Source organism: Hyla sarda, chromosome 3 (genome assembly GCF_029499605.1).
Source record: "Hyla sarda isolate aHylSar1 chromosome 3, aHylSar1.hap1, whole genome shotgun sequence".
In the NCBI taxonomy this organism is placed as follows: Eukaryota; Metazoa; Chordata; class Amphibia; order Anura; family Hylidae; genus Hyla; species Hyla sarda.
Window position 1 is genome coordinate 9,000,644 of NC_079191.1, and position 16,153 is coordinate 9,016,796.

The following is a 16,153-nucleotide window of genomic DNA, read 5'->3' on the forward strand; positions in this document are numbered from 1 at the left end:
CATTGGGAGATCCACCAAGAAAAGTCAGATTTCTTAAGGCCAGAAGGAAAAAGGGGATTACTAAGAAGAAGCGTGACATGGGATGCAGGAGATTGTAGAGATACCTTGAAATGGACAGAGCGCCAGAGAAGGAGAAAAAAGAGAGAGATCGTTGCCGAATAGGGAACATAGGAAGAAACCGGCATAGCAGACCACATAAGAGATTGCAGGGAATGGGGGGCTAAAAGGTAATTTTAAAGAGCAACCCATCTAGGGAAACCTGAAGAAGCATTGCATAACAAGAGTTGAGCTAGGCAGCTCAACTCTATATAGTAATGAATGAAGTTAGGAACAGACAATCCCCCCAATCGTTTATGATGATACATGATAGATTTGGGAATACAAGGACGATGGCTTGAAGTTTATGGAGGTCCGCCATCTGAACTGGGATCTGGAGCACCCGAAACAGATGGAGGAGTCTGGGTAATAGCATCATCTTGATGGCGTGCACACATCCCAGCCACGAGATATGTGGGAGGTTCTATTTGGCAAGTTCCTCTCTAATAGATTTATAAAGGGGGATATGGTTCAGTCTATAGAGATCCAACAGGGAAATAAGAGGGGAAAGTAGAAGAGGTACCGAGAGAAAAGTTCAGGGAGATCAAGTCCTGCACAGACCGGGGAGTATTGCAATAAAGAGCTTCGGATTTAGCTCTGTTTATCACCAGGCCCGACACAGCAGAGAACCGGTCCAATGTTGCAAACAGATTAGGAAGTGAAACCAGCAGTTTTATAAGCGTGAGGAGGAAGTCGTTGGCAAATAAATTAACCGTATAAACTGCAGAACCAATCGTTACCCCTGAGATATCAGGATGGGCACGGAGGATACTTGCCCGGGGTTCCATGGCAAAAGCAAATAAGGCAGGTGACAGAGGACACCAGAATACCCCTTTAAAGACAAATATGTGAGGAGTTGAGTAGAATAGAGTCTAATATTGGTCCCGCAGAGGTGAGTTCTAGTTGGGGTCCAGAAAGAGAAGGAGCTAAGTGCAGTGGTCAAGTCAGTGGAGTCTGAGTTGGGGGAGAAGTGCCTTAGAGCTTAAAGGGCCCCATTGCACAAGTCAAGGATAGCGAGAGTGATAGCTTCCAGCAGCTCTGGCCCGTAAGTTAAAGTCCACCGCTAGCGATAAGCAAATGTTATGTGAAGTACCCCAAGTCTGTGTTAGTTGTCTCCAAAGTCAGCATAAAGGCAAGTTAAACCAAGTTGAATCAACTCCCAGAGTGGCAGTGATCTAATGTGACTATTTCTGCAACTTTTCCCCAATCATTGCATTATTAAAGTGTGCCATTAAATTGCATGAACTGTACCATCTGCCTGCAGGAACTTTGAGTAAAAGTAGTTTCTATAACCCTGCATCTGTGGTCTTTATTACCCCAGCGCTTGGCGCAGGAAGCTGCTTATTCTTGGAGAGTGAAGGTTAACACTACAACGGCGCCTATTTTAGTCACAGCACCCTGTCGATACATCATATATGTCATTTACCCCAGCTCTCCACATGATTGCTCCTCTACCTCCTGTCTGTGCACACAACCAGGAAAGTCCCATAGACTTACATTGTAAGTTCTTCTTGGTCAGTAGGCACAGAGCCAGAAGGGAACATTTCACTTAAGCAATCGTTTGAGGTCTGAACACCCAAACCCCATACTGATCAAAACTGTTGACGTGTCTCTATGACATTTAAAAAAACCTTAGGTTAATCAGCCTAGGCAGACTGTACATGACGATCGAAGATAGTACTGATCAGTACTTTGTTATAACTTACCCTCTTCATCTCCTCATAGGTCACAATCAGTATGTTGAAATCCTCTTTGTGCGTGTACCAGCCCCTGACATGGTCAAACCATGAGTCACCTTGGACTGTAGAATAGGAGGAGAGTTATCTTTATGGAATGATTTGATCTAGAACAAGTTCAAAATATTGGGAGACATATTCCAAAAAAAAATTCACCAAAATTTTTGCATGAAATGTGGAAAAATATGGTGTGCAAAGTTTCCACTAAATATCAAAGGGTTTTACATGAGAATGATTTGAGGCTTACACTACATATGTCAATAAAAAAAAAATGAAAAATTAAAATTTTTTGGAAAAAAAAAGTGTTATTTACTTAATTATTGAAGATTTTATATATTTATTTAGCAAATGCTAACTTTAAAAAAATAATTAAATAGTCATCAAACCATATTTTCTATACTAAATCAGATTATATTCCCTAACTACTCCTAACACCCCTCCTGCCCTTTTTCAGAGATTTAAAGCTGTGTATCATACCTTTCTCCTTGCACATTGTGTGAGCTCCCGGCAGGAAAAAGTGGGCATTCCCCAGCAGGCATGATGTCACTGAAGCCTGCAAGAGCTGTGCCTGCCATGCCCCGCACTCACTTTCTGAGTTTTGTCTCCTGCCAGGCCAGGAAGAGACCAAACTAACTGTTTAACTTGCGACAGGGATCAGAACAGAGCCACCTAGTGGCAGTTTTTTCAATCACATTAAAACATATATAGGTTGAGGTTTTTAACAGTGTCTTATAATTACTTAAGGAACAATAGAATAAAAGTGAAGGTTGGTGACAGGTACTCTTTAAGCTCTGCTTCATAGATTGCACCGCTAATGGTGGACATCAGCAATTATGCTTGTAATTTCCATTAACCGTTTAGACACTGTTATCAATACTGACATCTACATCTTTTTTCTTGCCCCTTATTGGGAATCCCTTCAGATACAAAGACAAAAACGCACCAAACAGCCGCACAGATGGTACCCAGAGGTAACTAGTAGGTTGAATAAAAACATACTGCACAAACAGATGTTTTTTTTTTTTTTTTTAAAGTAATGTCCTAAAATTAACCCTTTTCCCAAGCAGATACCTGCTGGTGTTTATATGCACACAGAGGTATTGGAAGACGCAATGGCCTTTTTCTCAAGTGGTAAAAAAGTTCTCCCTTCTTGGGAGTAGCAACAGGTTTTGTGCCTGGAAAGTGAAGAAACAATAACTTTTTACAACCTGTAAAAAATGATTCCCATTTTGGTGCCTAGCAACAGGATTGGCTACTACTACACAAAGGTGACACAAAACCCTCAATGGGGCTTCTTCACAAATAAGTGTAAAGCAAAAAACAAACTGTCACACTTAACATCTAATGAAAACAAATTTTGGCATGACAGAGCAGAACGTTCTCTGCTGCTTTACTACAATTATGATATGTGGTTTCTACTACTATTTGTGGTCACTGCTCACTGTCCCTCACAGAGCTCTTCATCTAACACCTACAATGGCATCTCTACAATGGCTGCTGAAGCTATGTGTGTAGGATTTTATAATTGCTTTGACATCACAATTATACTACTTCCTGATTGGCTGGGAAAGATGTTTGAAAGGCATTCATTAGGTCATGTGACCCTTTGTCCTTCTTCTTTCTGCCATATGGCTTATGCTTTAGTAGTTTTTGCCAAAAAGACCCATCCAAAGTTTGAGTTCTAGCCATATCATGGTGGGAAACTTAGGTCATTAGTGCCCTTCAGGTGTCATTGACATCCACCGTGCAACAGGTCGAGCAATACAATCAATACATGACCATTGAACATTGGCAATCACCAGCATTCCATGTGTCCTGGCTCTTATCAGCATCAGGCAACATCCTATGTGACATGTATTTGCCTTGCTTTCTGGTTTTGCTGCTCTGGAGTGTCTCCTGTTGCAGTTGTTGCTCTCTCCTCTAGATGAGCAAGCAGTGGCTGAATCTTATAGAGACAGGACGCTCTTACTATTGAAACCTCCTCTAATCTCAGCCAGAAACTCCCTATATGTCACATCTGCTGTTCCTGGCCTCAGCAAGGTTGTGTTTCCTGTGTTGCTAAAGTCCTGGAAGCCTGTCTTCTGAACCCAAGTTCCTGATCCTGTTTGTCTGCTGTACCTGTGTTCCTGATCCTATATGTATGCTGTACCTGTGTTTTTCTGATCCTGCCTGCACCTGTAGCCATCTTGAATAGCTGTTCTCACAATATCTGCTCAGCTAATATACACCTGTTCAGCTTTGCTCCATCTGACACTATCTTTAGTGTCAGTTCCATTATGGCTGCCTAGGCAGCTGCCGCTTGTGGCAAAGTAGGTCCACACCAGTGGGGTGTTACATACATTCAGTATATGATGGGTAATTTTATCTTCAGGCTCTATGACTACATTTAGTAAAAGAACGGAAAAAAAATATATGAGTTCCTTATAATTGTAGGCCTATCACATGTTACCTCTCCCCAATAAAAAGACCTCAAAGAATGTTTCCCAGTCCATTGTAAATTTTAGGTGTGGTAATATTCTGATGAAGTGGTAATAGGACACCATGACATCTTTGGGGTTTCGGCACACATATAAAATCTGGAAAGAAAAAGAAAACGAGCATTTTATTACTATACAGTTTTGATTCATTGAAATTACTTGTTAACTGGATAATACATATGTTATTACAAATTATGTGACCATTTCTTAACCCCTTAAAGGGGTACTATGGCCCTAGACATCTTATCCCCATCCAAAGAATGAGGGATAAGATGTCTGATCAGGGGAGGTCCGGCCACTGCAACCAACCCATGATCTTCAGGCGGTTACCCTCGGATGGCCAGGGTAGTGACCTCACGCCATGCACCCTCCATTCATGTCTATGGGAAAGGGCGTAGTGTCACACCCTCTCCAATAGACATGAATGGAGGGGGCGTGGCATGATGTCACAAACACAGCCGTCCAGAGCCGGTGTTCTGAACATTAATGCTGGTCTGGAGATCGCGGGGGTCCGATACTGATCAGGTGATCAGACAACTGATGCCCTATCCTTTGGATAGGGTTTAAGATGTCTAGAGGCAGAGTACCACTTTAACCCCTTAACGACCAAGGACGTATATTTACATCCTTGGACGGCTCCCGCGATATAACGCGGGGTCACGTGATGACCCCACGTCATATCAGGTCGGTCCCGGCATGTATCTGAAGCCGGGACCCGGGGCTAATAGCGCATGGCAGCGATCGCGGTGCCGCTCGCTATTATCCCTTTAGACACGGCGTTCAAAGTTGAACAACGCGTCTAAACCGAAAGTGAAAGTTGCCCGACTGCTCAGTGGGGCTGATCGGGACCACCGCAGTGAAAATGCGGTGTCCTGATCAGCTGTTACATGAGCGGAGGTCCTCTTACCTTCCTCTGTTGTGTCCCCTCGGCGATTGATTGCTCCAAGCCTGAGATGCAGGCTTGAGCAATCGACTGCCGATAACCCTGATCAATGCAAAGCTATGGCTTTGCAGTGAACAGGGTATAAGATCAGTGTGTGCAGTGTTATAGGTCCCTATGGCAGCTATAACACTGCAAAATAAAAGTGTAAAAAAAAAGTTAATAAATGTCATTTAACCCTTTTCCTAATTAAAGTTTGAATCACCCCCCTTTTCCCATAAAACAAAACATGTAAACAAAAATAAATATAAACATGTGTGGCATCACTGCGTGCGTAAATGTCCGAACTATAAAAATATATAATTAATGAAACCGCACGGTCAATGGTGTACGCGCAAAAAAATTCCAAAGTCCAAAATAACGTATTTTTGGTCACTTTTTAAATCATGAAAAAATGAATAAAAAGCGATCAAAAAGTCCGATCAATATAAAAATGGTACAGCTAAAAACTTCAGATCACGGCACAAAAAATGAGCCCTCATACCGCTCTGTTAGCAGTAAAATTAAAAAGTTATAGGAGTCAGAAGATAACAATTTTAAACATATACATTTTCCTGCATGTAGTTATGATTTTTTACAGAAGTACGACAAAATCAAACCTATATAAGTAGGATATAATTTTAATCGTATGGACCTACAGAATAAAGATCAGGTGTCATTTTTACTGAAAAATGTACTGCGTAGAAACGGAAGCCCCCAAAATTACAAAATGGCATTATTTCTTCAATTTCGTCGCACAATGATATTTTTTTTCTGTTTCGCCGTAGATTTTTGGGTAAAATGACTGATGTCACTGCAAAGTAGAATTGGTGGCGCAAAAAATAAGCCATAATATGGATTTTTAGGTGCAAAATTGAAAGGGTTATGATTTTTAAAAGGTGAGGAGGAAAAAACAAAAGTGCAAAAACGGAAAAACCCTGCGTCCTTAAGGGGTTGAGAACAAAGCTCATTTTCATGTGTTTTTTTTTCCACAGATTTTTCATGGGATTCAGGTCTGGAGATTGTGTTGGCCATGACAGGGTCTTGATCTGGTGGTCCTCTATCCACACCTTGATTGATTTGACTGTGTGGCATGGAGCATTGTCTTGCTGGAAAAAAACATTTCTTCCAGGATAACCTTGAACTTGGCTCAATTCATGCGTCCTTCACAAAGACAAATCTGCTCAATTTCAGCCACCAGATCATCGCCGATTCTGCATCAAATTTTATTTTTGTGGAACTGGAGATGCTTCAACAAGGCTGGATCAGGGCAGATTTGTCTTTGTGAAGGTCACATGAATAATTGGAATTTAAAGGGGTACTCCATCCCTATACATCTTATCCCCTATCCAAAGGATAGGGGATAAGATGTCTTATCGCGGGGATCTCCAGCGGTGGGAATCTCGGCTGCGGCACCCTAGACATCCAGTGCACAGAGCAAACTTCGCTCTGTGTCAGATGACTGTCAATGCAGGGCGGAGGCTTGTGACATCACGGTCACACCCTGCTCGTGACGTCAGGGCCATGCCCCCTCAATGCAAGCCTACGGGAGGGGGCGCGATGGCCATCACGCCCCCTCCCACAGACTTGCATTGAGGGGGCGTGGTCCTGACATCATGAGCGGGGGCGGCCTTGACATCACGAGCCTCCGATGCTACACCCCACAATATAAACGAAATAGCAGCAGGGAGATCGTGGGGTCCCCAGAGGCGGGACCCTCACTATCAGACATCTTATCCCCTATCCTTTTGATAGAGGATAAGATTTCTAGGGGCAGAGAACCCCTTTAATGGTAAAAATAGAAATATATTTCTAATTCTGCTGGACAAAAACTACCAAAAGACAAATATTATGCTCTAGAAACAAAACATCGTCCAATAAAGCAATAAAGACTGTAAGACAATACTTATGTGACTTACTTTCCCCATCCTATGCTTCAGACCTCTCGGCATCAGATAATAAGGCAGGTGAGATGAGAAGAGACGAGGAGATGGGCGGCTTTTATAGTCCATGTTCCTAACATTGTACTCGACCCAAGGCACGCGATTGACATTCACCACCTGTTCTGTTCCATTTCGGTGGCCTTCATTAAATATCAGGCTTAGAATTTGTTGTGCCCAAACTGTGCCTGGAAAAGAGTTTGTAGCTTTTATGATTTATTGTTGTTCCTCCATCCTGCATCTCTATCACCCTTTCCCAAGGAACAGGCTCAGAACAACGTGCATGAAAAAATATATATATATACTGCAGCACCTGACACTCGCCATTAGAGATGAGCGAACTTTTGAAAAATTTGATTCAGCCAAGTCGCCGAATTATTTGAAAACATTTGGTTCGATCCAAATTTATTTGCGGCAAATCTATATTAAAATGGCTAATTCTGGCCTACAAAGAGACTCACTAGGGGTGTAGAACACTTTGCTGTGTTCTAATACCCATATGGAGTGTGCTGGGGTAGTGAAATAATACTGTTATTCAGTTTGACATGCAGATTACAGGCATCACTTTTAGAATCACTGCCGCAGAGCGGCACAATGACAGAGCCTGGAAGTGGCTGAAGCATGAGGAGTCAATATAGTGGCTGAATGACACAGTGTGGAGGTGGTGGCAGTATGAGGACACCATATAGTGGCTGAATGACATAGCATGGAGGTGTTGGCAGCATGAGGAGACCATATAGTGGATGAATGACACAGTGTGGAGGTGTTGGCAGCATAAGGAGACCATATAGTGGCTGAATGACACAGCCTGGAGCTGGCAGCAGCATGAGTAGACACTAGGGCTTCACAATCCCTAAGATTAAAAGATGAATTCTGAAATTTAAACTGAAGATTATGGGTAGCTATTGCTACCATAACAAACTTTGTATTCCCAGACCCAGGCCCAGCAGCATCAGTAAACCATATATTGCCTGAATGACAAAGCCTGGAGTTGACTGAAGCATGAGAAGACCATATAGTGTCTGAATGGCACAGCCTGGAGTTGGCAGAAGCATGAGGAGACCATTGAAATTTATGTTTTTTTAATTTAAATTTAAGATTTTGAAACTGAAATTAAGGATTTTGAAATTAAACTTTTAACTCCCAAGTTTTAGTGTCCCCGGCCACGGCATGTGGGTACAAAAGACCAAATCTAACAAGGAGTCACATGTTACATGGCAGCACAATTACAGAGCCCGGAGGTGGCATCAGTAGGAGGAGACGATATAGTGGCTGAATGGCACAGCCTGGAGTTGGCAGCAGATGAGAAGACAATAGGGCCCCACAATCTCTAAGAATAAAAGATGAATTTTGACATTTCCATTGAAGATGTATGGTACCTAATGCTACCATAAACATATATAGGTAATGTCTTAGGCCTTTGCTTAATGACACAGACTGGAGCTGACGGAAGCATTAGTGAACCATATATTGGATGAACGGCACAGCCCTGAGGTAGCTAAGGCATGAGGAAACTATATAATGGCTGAATTGCACAGTCTGGAGGTGGCTGAAGCATGAGGAGACCATATAGTGGCTGAATGAGACAGTCTGGAGGTGGCAGCAGCAGCATCAGGAGTCCTCATAGTGACCCGGTGACAGAGTGGTACGATGGGTGGCAATATCTGTACCCGGTGACGAAGGTGGATGAAAAAAGGTCTGATGCAGAGCTATGTTTGTAACTGGGGAGCAGGACCTAAAATTTGTTTGGCACTATCCATATTTGTGAAGTGTTGGTGTGGCACCATGGTCAATCTACTCTCATGCATAAGGCATTGGTGGGTGGAAATCCTGGATGATCCATGCCTGATTCATCTTCAAAAAGGTCAGTCTCTCCACAATTTTCATGGACAGATGAGTTCTCCTTGGGGGGTGACTATGGCCCCCGCTGCACTAAACACCCGCTCTGATGGCACACTACTGGCTGGGCAGGACAGCTTTTTCAGGGCAATATCGGCTAGTTACGGCCACAAATCAAGTTTGGCTGCCAAGAAGTCCAGTGGATCCTCAAGGTTTGTTGTCATGGGCATGTCAAGGTATGCCACCACCTACTTGATCAGGTCCTGCTCCAAGTCTACCTGCAGCTGATGAGTTGCTTCATTATGCGGCTGAAGAAAGCTACTCATCAGCGACTATAGACTCAGGCTCCTGCTGATGGAGCTGGTACTGCTCCTGCCACTCCACCCCTCCCCAGCAGTGACGGCAGTGGAAGGTGAGCGGATGGACGATGGTGGAGATAGGCATCGGCCAACTGACTACATAGGATGCCTCTGTAGTAGATCACTTTGTCCTTCCTCTCAGTGGGTGTAAAAAAGGCCCCTATTTTGTGGCGGTAGTTAGGGTCCAATAAGGTGGAGATCCAGAAGTCATCCCACTGCCGAATGGTGACAATTCGGCTGTCACTACGCAAGCAAGTGAGCATGCATCGTGCCATTCGTGCAAGTGATTCAGAGGGACTATCTGCCTCCATCTCCACTGCATACTGCCATGGTGTGTCTGGGTCCTCTGTCTCGCCTTCCTCATAATCCTCTAGCTCTCCTGGCTGCTCCTGCTCCTCCTCTCCTGTCAGATTCCTAGAAAAACCACCCATTTGGCGAAACCTAAACTGTGCTCCACTGTATCCCTCCCCCTCCTCCTCCTCCAGTTCAGCCCCCACAGGGCTCATGTGGCCGTGAGATGTAGGCCCCACGTCACCAGTGCCCTGACCAGCCATTGTTTCCAACACGTGTTGTAAGAAATGAAGCATTGGAATGACATTGTTAATTCCGTAATCATGGCGACTTACGTATAATGTAGCTTCCTCAAAGGGCATGAGCAAAAGGTTGGTGTCACATATGAGCTGCCACTGGTTCACATTGAAGTTACACAGGGGAGTATCCCTATCCGCTTTGATCATCAAGAAATCAGTGATGGCTTTTCTCTGTTCGTACAGTCGGTCCAACATATGGAGAGTGGAATTCCAATACATGGCAACGTCACAAATCAGACTATGTTAGGGGATGCCATTTTGACGCTGCAGCTCAAGGAGGGTGTGCTTTGCGGTGTACGAGTGGCTGAAGTGCATGCAAAGTTTCCTTCCCATTGTTAGGATAACTTGCGAATGGGGAAACACTTCAGGAACTGCTTCACAACCATATTGAACCCGTGTGCAATGCAGGGTGCATGGCTCAGCCTTCCCAGTCGAAGCGCATGGAAGATGTTCCTCCCGTTGTCAGTCACCATGGTTCCCATTTCCAGTTTTCGTGGAGTAAGCCATGCTCCAATTTCTTTACAAATTACTTTTAGCAGTTCCTCCCCTGTGTGACTCTTTTCACCAAGGCAAACCATGTGAAGAACAGCGTGACACCACCGTGCCCTGCACACATGGTATGCTGAAGGGCCACTGAGACTTGTCTGGGCAGTGGAGGCTGAGGACACGGTGGAGGATGAGGAGGCGGAGTCGCACACTGTCACAGGACCAATGGCCTGAGAGCATGGAAGAGGAAGCGGCGTGACCTGTCCAAGTTGGTGTTGTGGCTGTGCAGGAACCACATTCACCCAGTGGGCCGTAAAAGACATGTATTGTCCCTGACCATAGCTACAGCTCCAGACGTCGGAGCTGCCGTGAATTTTGGTACACACCGACAGGCTCAAGGACTGGCCCACCTTCTCTTCCACAAAATTGTGCAGGGCTGGTACTCCCTTCGTCGCAAAGAAATGACGGCTTGACACTCTCCAACTCTGCTCGGTACAAGCCATCAGTTCTCTGAAAGGTGCAGAGTCCACCACTTGAAAAGGGAAGAACTGGAGCACCAGCAGTCAGGAGCACATTCAGCTTCTACGCCGTTGGATGAGTGGGAGTATACTGTTTTCTCTTGGACATGGCTTCGCCGATGGATTGTTGGCGGAATGGCTGACTAAAAGTAGGAGGAGCAGGAGCATCTGGAGCGACAGAAGGAGGGTAAAACACACAGCTCCCTTTGGCTGAGGTGGTGGAGCCTTGGCTGGTTTAAAGAGGGGGTGGTGTGCCTCTGGGTGATGGTCAGCACTAATTGACTGCTACTTCCACTGTCTCCAGGAACCCCTGTTCCACTACCTCCCGGGAAGGTAGGCTGCCGCTAAGCAGGTGGTCTCCCCGGGCACATTTGGCTCCAGAATTTCCACTTCTGCCACCATGCTGACTGTCAACCATGCTACCACCTTGCTGGCTCAGCTGCTGCCTCAAGGGCAACCTGCAACTTTCTTCTCCTGATGATGATGCCCCTTCTGCACCCGGCTCCCAATTGTGATCGGCTTCATCATCATCCTCAAGTGTCTGCACCTCTATGATGTCCTCCTCAGGTTCCTCAACAGTGACTGCTTCAGGACCCTGAACCCTGGCGAAGCCACCTCCCACGTCACTCTCCTCATCACTACTTGCCCGCCTAGTGGAGGAAGCGGCGCATGTCTCCTCCTCTTCTTGGCTGGCCAGTAGCTGCTGACTGTCCTCTATTAGATGGTCCTCACTGAATAGTGGAGCTGAACCCACAGCATACGATACTTCTGTAGCGGAGGGAACAGCATAAAACAGAGGCAATGAGAGGACAGGGACTGCTCCCAGGCCATGCCAACTGAGGGTTGTGTCTGAGGGACCCACCAACTGTTGACTGGGGGTATTGGATCAACACTGATCAAAGAAAACAACCCTTACTAAACCAGTAAGTAAGTGTGCATTAGAGATATGCAACACCAAAAAGATGAAAATAATGCACAGATGTACAAAAAATGAAAATAAAGAAACTGTTTATTGAGGTATACAAAACCATTTAAAATAGACATAAATGAGAAAAGAAAAGAATAGAAAGATTTGCACCAGAGACATAACTGATGGACAGATGGTAAGTAGAGGGTGAGACACAAACTACAATACAAGATATAGTAGTAAAAAAGTCATAAACTGAACAATTGGAGAGTGTACATGGGGACTCAAGTCCAAAACCATATAACATGTCCAGCTACATGCATAAGATTAATGTCACAAAATACATGCCGGGTGCCAGACCATACCTACCTAACTCCAATGTTGTTTCGCGAATTAGAATATCTTCCTCAGGGGGCGTGACAGATGTCACTTGTGATGAAGTGGATGACCGTGTTAACCAATCGATGATGGCAGATGAGTTGCTGGTCGAGACACGACTGTCAGCTGATACCGGGAGCTCTAGGCCCTTGACAGAATAACAGGTACAAAATAGTACACTACTTAGATGTATGTATGTGCTATGCACTTATAAGGGCAGAAAAATACATACACTTAAAAAAGTATCTGAGCACAATACCAGCCGGTGAGTACTTTTGCTCTACTGTATGCTTAATAAATGTATTGGGTTAAAACCCCAGCAGGTGATTTCTTTTGGCTGTCCTTTCCCAGTATGTAGGCCCTTGACAGATTAATAGGCACAAAATAGTACACCACTTAGATATAGGTATGTGGTATGCACTTATGAGGGCAGAATCATGCGGTACAGAACGCTTAAAAAAACATATTTTTGCACAACACCAGCAGAACATGACAATGCTGCAGCACAAAAAAGCTGTGTATTAAGCACAAAATTGCACTGTCAAAGACTATTAGGAATGGACTGCTGGGTATTATACCATCTACAGACTAGTATAACCAGCAGATGAGTTGTTGTGGAACAAAGACACTGAATTGTGCTGAAAAATTATTCCTGCCTCCTCTACTAAGGTTTATAAAGTTGAAACAGCTTGTTGATATGTATGAGGCAACACACAACTATGTGCCCCTCTCTGTAATACTATGCCGAAGAAAGTGACGGGGAGGTTAAAGGCTGCAGAAAAAATCCTTTTCAGTGAAGAAAAACACTTCTCTCTTTCCAACAGAACGCTGATGTGACTAGGATGTGAAATGCTGCTGGAATTAGCATTTCTGTGTAACACACACAGTGATGTCCGTCCTATCTCTCTGCAGTGTAATGAATGATATGACGAGCGGCAAAATGGCTGCCAATTATATAGGGCTGTGACATCACAAGGGTGACTGGCTGCTGATAGGCTGCATCCTGCATGTGATTTAGGGTCATCCCGCCTACTTCCTTTCCCGCCTTGCCTTCCTGCCTTCCTAGCGTTCCATGCCCCATGTACTGACATGTGGATCCGCCATTTTAAATGCCCTGGAGCCTGGACTGCAGGAAATTGAGTTTAATTAAGCAAATCGAATATTTCATGAAATTCGTAACAAATTCGGTTTCGTCAGCTTCGATTCACTCATCTCTACTTGCCATCAGCTGACATTCACCATCAATGATCGACATTCAGGGTTGAATCTTCTAGCCTCTCTGCTGCCCAAAGCCAACTAAAGAAAGCCTCTCCACCCCCCATATGTTAATATTTTTGTGTTTCTGCACCATTGACATTGCAGGATCAGGACAATGATCATATAATAGTTCAATTCCGCAAATATAGCAATATTTTTTGTCTTATTTAAAAAAAAAAATTTCTCAAATAAAAAAGTTATATAATGTAGATAATACCATTATATGCATATTTGTAATATGCATTGGTTAAAAAGTGTGTATATTTTTGGGTGAAAAAATGCTGTCCCTTCAGCTATTCCCTGTGTGTATCTGTAACAAACCTCCTCCACATGTAATCTCCTTACTACTGGGGTGACACACTGTAACAAACCTCCTCATCATGTAATCTCCTTACTACTGGGGTGACACACTGTAACAAACCTCCTCATCATGTAATCTCCTTACTGGGGTGACACACTGTAACAAACCTCCTCATCATGTAATCTCCTTACTACTGGGGTGACACACTGTAACAAGCCCCCTCCTCCTGTAATCTCCTTACTACTGGGGTGACACACTGTAACAAACCTCCTCCTCATGTAATATCCTTACTACTGGGGTACACACTGTAACAAACCTCCTCCTCGTGTAATCTCCTTACTACTGGGGTGACACACTGTAACAAACCTCCTCATCATGTAATCTCCTTACTATTGGGGTGACACACTGTAAGAAATCTCCTCCTCCTGTAATCTCCTTACTACTGGGGTACACACTGTAACAGATCTCCTCCTCATGTAATCTCCTTACTACTGGGGTGACACACTGTATCAAACCTCCTCCTCCTCATGTAATCTCCTTACTATTGGGGTGACACACTATAACAAACCTCCTCCTCATGTAATCACCTTACTACTGGGGTGACACACTGTAACAAACCTCCTCCCCATGTAATCTCCTTACTTCTGGGGTGACACACTGTAACAAACCACCTCCTCATGTAATCACCTTACTACTGGGGTGACACACTGTAACAAACCACCTCCTCATGTAATCACCTTACTACTGGGGTGACACACTGTAACAAACCTCCTCCTCATGTAATCTCCTTACTACTGGAGTGACACACTGTAACAAACCTCCTCCTCATTTAATATCCTTACTACTGGGGTGACAGACTGTAACAAACCTCCTCATGTAATCTCCTTACTACTGGGGTGACACACTGTAACAAACCCCCTCCTCCTGTAATCTCCTTACTACTGGGGTGACACACTGTATCAAACCCCCTCCTCATGCCACGGTGCTTCTGGCTGGGCAGGTGCTTCCGATATGTGACAGGTGCTTTATATGCTGGCTGGTTGTTAACTTTCTTTCAGCAGACAGAGTGGTGCCCCTATCAAGAGGGCACTCTAGGCAGCTGCCTATTTTGCATATCAGTGATTTCCCGAACACAGAAGCCCTCAAGCAAAACATAAATGTTCAGGCATCGTATCCCCTATCCTCTGATAGGGGATTAGATGTCTAGGGAAGGAGTCCCTCTTTAAAATACTAAATTTCCTTCTATTCGCATTCTGTTTCACTGTATATTACAAACAATATTCTAAAATGAAAAAAATATAAATATATTTCTTATAATACATAAATCCAAAATAGCAGCAGCAGCACACAAAGTATACGATGCAAAAAATAGTGGTTTATTGCATCAGTGTAAGTAGAGCAACATTTCTGCGACCTCCTCGTCGCCTTTCTCAAGCTCTTATAATACACAGCTATTAAACAAAGCTTAGTAACCTGTGACCTTACCAGATTTCGGATAGGTGACAAGGAACACATCGTCGTCCCTGATTTCCATATGTTCTATGTCATCTATGACTTCAGGAGAAGTATTACGGGCGTCGAAGTAGGTGCCTTTATGTTTGAAGTATGCAGAGTTCAGGGCTTCCTCCAGGGCATCTCTGTCCATTGTCGCCTCTACAAACATATAAATGTATCATTCGCACAGATTTGTTATTAAACGTTACAATAACCAAAAATTCATTATTTTTGTTGTTTTGTTTTTGTTACCTTTTCTACAAATGTTTTTTCTCCAATTGGATGAAGCAGCTGTAGTTTATACAGAAGATAAGTTCTGGATATGTGTATTTTTATGTGACTGACTTAACCTTTAAACAATTTCTAAGTTCTGCTCCCGTCATGGGACATTACTTGCTCACGGATGATAGATCTGTATATTATTAGCCAGAATTGACCAGAAATTAACTCATAATAATAGACAATAGTGTCTGTCACGGCATCTCTAATCTCTGTACAGGGTTTTCTAAGGACATTGAAGCAGAGAATTGTTTTAGCGATCAGTGAGGGTCCCCACAGCCGGACCCCCACTGATCCCATCATGTCAAACATGTATAAAGGCTGAGATATGCTCCATTTTAAAGGGGTACTCCACTGCCTCAGCGTCCGGAACACTTTGTTCCAAACGCTGGGTGCGGGTGTCGTGACAGCATGTCACGCCCCCTCAATGAAAGTTTATGGGAGGGGGCGTGGCAGCCGAGCGACGTCACGAGCCTCCGCCCTGCATCACCAGCCGTCCAGCAGGGAGCAAAGTTCGCTCCGTGCACCGGATGTCTAGGGCACTGCACTCCTTTAATGTAGAGGTTCTTGTGAGTTT

At 44.1% G+C, this 16,153-nt stretch overlaps 1 protein-coding gene across 2 annotated transcripts in view; it reads right to left on the reverse strand.

The window, feature by feature from the left end:
- The window catches only part of LOC130360497 (amine sulfotransferase-like), a 30,086-nt gene extending 14,469 nt beyond the window's left edge, over positions 1-15,617 (reverse strand). Inside the window, exons 1-5 of one of the 2 annotated variants that reach the window (XM_056562993.1) lie at positions 15,550-15,617; positions 15,289-15,456; positions 7,148-7,356; positions 4,282-4,408; positions 1,803-1,897 (exon numbers count right to left, since the gene is read on the reverse strand). In XM_056562993.1, coding sequence (XP_056418968.1) covers positions 1,803-1,897; positions 4,282-4,408; positions 7,148-7,356; positions 15,289-15,448 — 591 coding nt within the window. In that variant the 5' untranslated portion in view covers positions 15,449-15,456; positions 15,550-15,617. Of the gene's footprint in view, positions 1-1,802; positions 1,898-4,281; positions 4,409-7,147; positions 7,357-15,288; positions 15,467-15,549 lie in introns of those variants that run through there. The other variant, XM_056562992.1, reaches the window with a different exon arrangement.
- Positions 15,618-16,153: the final 536 nt, after the last annotated feature.